This window comes from Contarinia nasturtii, unplaced genomic scaffold (genome assembly GCF_009176525.2).
Source record: "Contarinia nasturtii isolate CC-2019 unplaced genomic scaffold, AAFC_CNas_1.1 Cnas_scaffold_2348, whole genome shotgun sequence".
In the NCBI taxonomy this organism is placed as follows: Eukaryota; Metazoa; Arthropoda; class Insecta; order Diptera; family Cecidomyiidae; genus Contarinia; species Contarinia nasturtii.
Genome location: NW_022199670.1, coordinates 1,849 through 7,628, shown reverse-complemented (window position 1 = coordinate 7,628; position 5,780 = coordinate 1,849). Strand labels below are relative to the sequence as shown.

Below are 5,780 nucleotides of genomic sequence, written 5' to 3'. Positions count from 1 at the left end.
ACATTTGCGACGTCGGCGCCTAGATGTCATCGCATGGAAATACATACGAAATGATGATGATATTGGTGATACGACAAAAGTCTGTTCGGTTACATTAAATCGAGACACTAATGCCGGTCGAAAATTTCGACTTCGCGGTATGTTTACAGTGAATCATTTATTTTTTTATATAACTTTGAATCTAATATTCAATTTTCATCATATATGTATTTAGGTCATCATGAACTATTTGGAATAAAATTGCCAGATGCATTCACAGTCGATGCCAAGATACAAGATCAACATGCAGAGCGACGCTTCAAACAATTTGAAGAAAATAAGCGTAAAAAGCAACAAAAGGTGAGCTGCATTATTTGTTGAATACAATTTTCGAATTCATGTGATGTGTAAAGTGAATTTGATTTTTTTGTTTACATTTCAGTATCAAACATCAAAAAATTCCATTGAAGCTGAATACGATTCGGATCAGTCATGGTGGTCGTCAAGCAGCGAAGAAGATGCAATCGATTTGAGCAACAGTGAATTGTCAGACAACAGTGATGATAGTAATGATAGCGGTAGCGGTAGCGACGACGATGGCGAAAACTGAGAATAGCATCGTTCACACACTGCACATCGCTCATTCAACAAATCAACAATCAATCAATCAAACAAATAAATGAAAAATTAAATTTTGTTTAATTTAAGGAACAATGTTAATAGTTCTTATCATGAAGTCTGGCTATTCAGCGTGGACTTCCGTATTATCTAACCGCTAAACTTACAGTTCATGCCGATTGTTCAAACATCGATTGAACAAATGCCAATTTATATCATCGTCGAATGCTCTCACTGATATGCCAACATTTGAAATTAAAATACATTTTTTCAAAGATGCGCAGCTAAGCGATTTTCTCAAATTCTGTACAATTTTTGTCCATTGTTCTGATTTTGCAATGTTCAATGTAATTATCCGTGATGTTATCTGAAATCAAAATGAAAATTTACATTTCAACCTCAATAAGTTCTCGAACACTATATATACTTACAGTTAATACTTTCAATAATTCGGTGTCAGCCAATTGATTGAGATCTTTTTTCGCCAAAAAATCAAAGTACTTTTTACGAAGTTCCTGCTTTTCAATTTTAGTGTCCAAACGAATGAATGTCCACAAAACTGTTGCAAATTCTTCTATAGTCATATCATCGAGAACATTTTCAAAAACATTTTCAAATGCGCGAATGTCCTCAATTGGTTTTTGCCAGCAATTGATGTACAAAAATGCCTGTGCTAATTCGGATGCATTCATGCCTTTCATGTATCGATTAAGTATACGCGGTACCTAAGAGAAGAATCAGAAAAGAATGGATAATAAAAAAATATTTAGTATATAATAGAAAATAATCAATATACTAATTAGTATTATGAATTTGAATGACGAAAATAATTATTATAATCAAAAAAGAATCAACAAGAATTATACGTTACCATTGTTGAAAAATGCGTTTGTTTGGAGCAAGGAATAGATAACCAAATACTACTTATAAACAACAATTGTGATGCTAGTAAATATCTTGAACGCGTTGAACAAGCTTGATCAAACGCATAAAATAACTCAACTCCGTTTCGTTGTCGAACCACACTCACGTTCAATGGATAATTGGCAAATATTTGCATCGCACGAATCACTTCATTCAATGTGAATTGTTCCATTCGATCACAAAAATCATCGATAAACTGATCAAATCCTTTATCGGACAGTTGAATATTATTTTCTTGGCTTTTAGTCAACATATTGCTGAATGCATGTATTAATTTATCATTAATATCATCCAACTCGATATTTTGATCATCAATTGGACATTGCACAAGGTTTCTTGTTTCGTTGTCAAACTTATAAACGAATCCAGAGTTCCTTTTAAACATATTGTGACGATCAGACTCTCTATAATAATTGCTCACTCTTTGCAATTGCTCTGCGACATCTGGATGTTCATTTTTCACTGAACAAAACTGGGCCATTCGTTGAATCGCCAAACATCTTTGGAAATTTAATTTGGAAATTATTCGGAACATCCTATGTCACAACTTTCAAATTTCAACAATTCGATTCAAACTCTTTTATTGAATTTGTGAGGTTAGCATATTTTCATACTTGCGAGACAGAGTTTGATGTATAATAAGTACGTAGAGTACTTTACCATCTAAGAAATAAAAAGTACTTACCAAAAGAACCTTTTTCCATTCTGTTCCATTATCATTATTCACATAAATTCTAATATCTATTGAATATATCGTTAGGAGAGTATGTTATTCAGCACTTATAGCTGAGTAATGACTGAATTAAACATAGTCTCCAATCGATATATTCCATATCTATTGACTACGAGATTTTCAAATGACGATGATGATGATGGAAACAGAAATGTATGTGAATGGAGATTTTGTGTGTCTGTGTTGATTGAAAATGGATTCTTAGATACTATGTAGCCTGACCACACCATATGAAAGATACAAAAAGCGCAACATTAAACAGATTGCTGACAAAAATTGAGATTGCATCGGAATAACGTCACGGCGATAACGTGATGCAGTGAACCGACATACGACATCAGTAGCAACGACGAAAGGTGATTTTATTATTATTTTTTTATCTTGCATAGTAGCCGTACATTCGCAGTAAAGCAATTTTTTACTAGTGGCGCCGCCACATTTACGCGCCCATCTCTTACTTAAATACTTTTGACAACATTTGGTTCGTGTAGATTTGACATTTCATGGAATGTGACGTTGATGTTCGTTAATATGATAAAATAAATTCATGATCAAATTTACTGTGCATATGTTAAAGGTATTCCGATTTTAGTATCGACATGTTTCAATGTATTTATCTGGATTATGGCTGGCAATAAATGCTTTGCCAAAGTATGCAGCTCGAATCAAGCTTAAAGATCCATAAAAATGATCGTATCTATCGTAAAACAAATGAAGCACAATCACCATTCAATTTGCTTTGGTTTTTCAGATTGATTTGTTTTAAATTCACAGTATTTTGTTTGCAAATCAGACGTTCCCATCCAAACGATGCCGTTATTTGTATACATACAATGCCAAAAATCGATGATTATACGAAACGGACATTGCGAAAATACTTTTAAATTCATTTTCAATGGATACCGTTTGTACGGAACACACACTATATCCCTGGCTTAATTTGAACAATTCATGTTCACGTACAACCAAACTGCATGTATTTCGATCTTCATTGATAATAATCCAACACGTTGGATCGAGTATCGATTCTGTAAATAAATCAAATCAAAAGTAAGTACCATCAAAGTTAGTCTTAATCGAACGTATGGGTGATGATATTCACTTGGCATTTCGGGCAATTGTCGATTTTTCGGCTCTTTTATACTATTTATAAGGAATATACGATAATTGGTGGTCATTACAGCAACGCCTGTCCCTGAATTTGATGTAAATATTTTGGCATCGATGACTTTTGTGTTTATGACTTTTTTTTGCTCATAACCATTTCAACAACGATACATACACATACACAGTAGCAGCTAGTTTGTCGGCATTGTTATTACGAAATGTCAAATAATCTTTCGCATTTACACAGCGAACTCCAATTGGATTAGTTGAAATAATTTAGTCTCAAAGGCGGAAAAAACCGTAATTAATTTTTAGTGTGCTCAAAATCAGATAAAACTCAATAATTATCGAATTAATTCATATTTTGTCGTGATTTCAAACAAATTGATAACAAATTGGAAAATATTCTTAACTTTAAAAAACGTGTTTGATAATTTCATCATCTAAACGATCAAAGAAATTGAGACGCAATTGTCAATTGGACCAACGGAACAATTTTTCAATTTTTCCTGTGCATTAATTCATCAAAGTCCCAAAATAAATCAGGTAAATTCATGTTTTGTCGTGTTTCGAAAATAAATTATCGCTATTGATTGCAAATTGATGAGTATTTCTAAATTGATTGGTGATTTTCGGATTTTTTCGGCACATGTTCAATTTTTTTTTTCTTTGCTTTTTGAAGTTTGGTTATGTTCTGTTCCGCTTGTTTGTTGTCCAAGATCTTTCTTCGATATTGTACGAATATGTATCGATTTGTTTCTATTTTTTCCGTATTTTATAATTAAGGATGCGTCCGAAGCGTACTTGCGTTAATGAAACGAATGAAAGAATTCGAATATATTCTGAATGGGCCAATTAGCAGGATCGTCATGACACATACCGTGAGATTGAGGCATCCTTGGGCATTAGTATGAGAAGCATACACACGATTTTGCATGAACATTTGGCCGTAAAAAAGATTTGCTCTCGTTGGATTCCACATAAATTGACCGATGACCAAAAATTAGCTCGTGTGAATTGGTGCAAAGAAATGCTCAACAAATATAACCGCGGTGCGAGAAAGTTGTTCGAGCTCGAAGTGTTGCGAAGCAAATGGTCGCCTGTTTTTTCGCAATTAGTGGACATGTGGCAACAGTTCCACTAGAGGATCGTAGAACAGTCAATTCTGACTGGTACACCACCATTTGTTTGCCAGAAGTATTTGGTGAATTAAGAAAAAAAACCCACCGTCGCAGAATAATTCTTCATCATGATAATGCGAGCTCTCACACATCTCATCACACAACTGAATATTTGACAGCTCAAAAGATCGAATTAATGGGTCATCCACCGTACAGTCCTGATTTAGCACCCAACGATTTCTTTTTGTTTCCGAGGTCAACGATTTTCGACGCCAGAAGAAGCAGTTGATGCGTTCAAAACACACGTTTTGGAGATATCGGTTTCGGAGTGGCATGAATGCTACGGCAAGTGGTTCGAGCGTATGCAAAAGTGTATCGACCATCATGGCGAATACTTTGAAAAACAATAAAGCCATTTTTGATAAAAAACGATTGCGTTGTATATGCTTTTCTAGAAATATATGGAGCAGCCTACGTAAAACATTAATTTTGTTTGAGATATTGTTCTCATTATTTATGATTTTTTTTTATTCTTCATCACTTGAAACATAGCTGTCCACGAACACCAACGAACGAACCGTTCGTTCGTTTTCAATGTATATTTTGTTCGTTCGTTCGTTCGTAGAAAATGAATTGTTCGGATTGTTCGTTCATATGTTCGTACGAACAACGAACAACGAACAACGAACAACGAACACGTTCGTTCGTTCGTAATTTATGGAAATTTATTTTCTGAATGTAAACAAATATTGCGATAATAAATGTAAATTGGGAAAACTCTAAATCGATTTTCCCCGCTTTTCCGATGGGAAATTGTGAAAATAGCCTAAAGTCCAAATCCGGTGTAATTTGGCTGATCCATGAATTCTCAGGATTTGACCTGAATTCTAAAACTTCCATAAAGATATTCTATAAAAAATCCATTCTTCTTGTAATTGTATGTATTTTTAATTGTAATTACATTATGGAAGTTCTGGAATCCAGGTCAAATCCTGAGAATCAATGGATCAGCAGATTTCAACTGGATTTGGACTTTAGGCCATCGAACCACTGAGGTGTTGTTCTACGGGAGTCAACATTTTGCTTATTTTTCACGATTTCCCATCGGAAAAGTGGGAAAAATCGATTTAAAAATTTCCCAATTTACATTTATTATCGCAATATTTGTATACATTAATAATAATAACTGCATCGAACAGCGTTCCTTCGCCTTGGTGGTTTATTGAAAATAATTTAATTAAATATATATAATGTATCGAAGTGTAGTTCGCTCACTACACCTCAACATCTCCCAGCGA

General features: G+C 34.0%; 2 protein-coding genes across 3 annotated transcripts; one reads left to right on the top strand and one right to left on the bottom strand.

The window, feature by feature from the left end:
• Positions 1-16: 16 nt before the first annotated feature.
• On the bottom strand, positions 17-4,384 carry LOC116348199. 2 transcript variants are annotated; one of them, XM_031779112.1, is made up of 4 exons: positions 3,357-4,384; positions 1,469-3,282; positions 1,029-1,322; positions 17-964 (listed from the first exon to the last, which is right to left on the bottom strand). In XM_031779112.1, exons 2-4 carry the CDS (start codon positions 2,054-2,056, stop codon positions 761-763), a joined length of 1,086 nt encoding a protein of 361 aa, XP_031634972.1. In that variant the 5' UTR covers positions 2,057-3,282; positions 3,357-4,384; the 3' UTR covers positions 17-760. The 2 variants fall into 2 exon arrangements, with proteins under 2 accessions (XP_031634972.1, XP_031634971.1); XM_031779111.1 differs by having other exon boundaries at positions 1,469-4,384.
• On the top strand, positions 202-2,678 carry LOC116348200. Its single transcript, XM_031779113.1, has 2 exons — positions 202-339; positions 422-2,678. The coding sequence occupies exons 1-2, from the start codon at positions 205-207 to the stop codon at positions 587-589; spliced, it is 303 nt and encodes a 100-aa protein (XP_031634973.1). The 5' UTR covers positions 202-204; the 3' UTR covers positions 590-2,678.
• Positions 4,385-5,780: the final 1,396 nt, after the last annotated feature.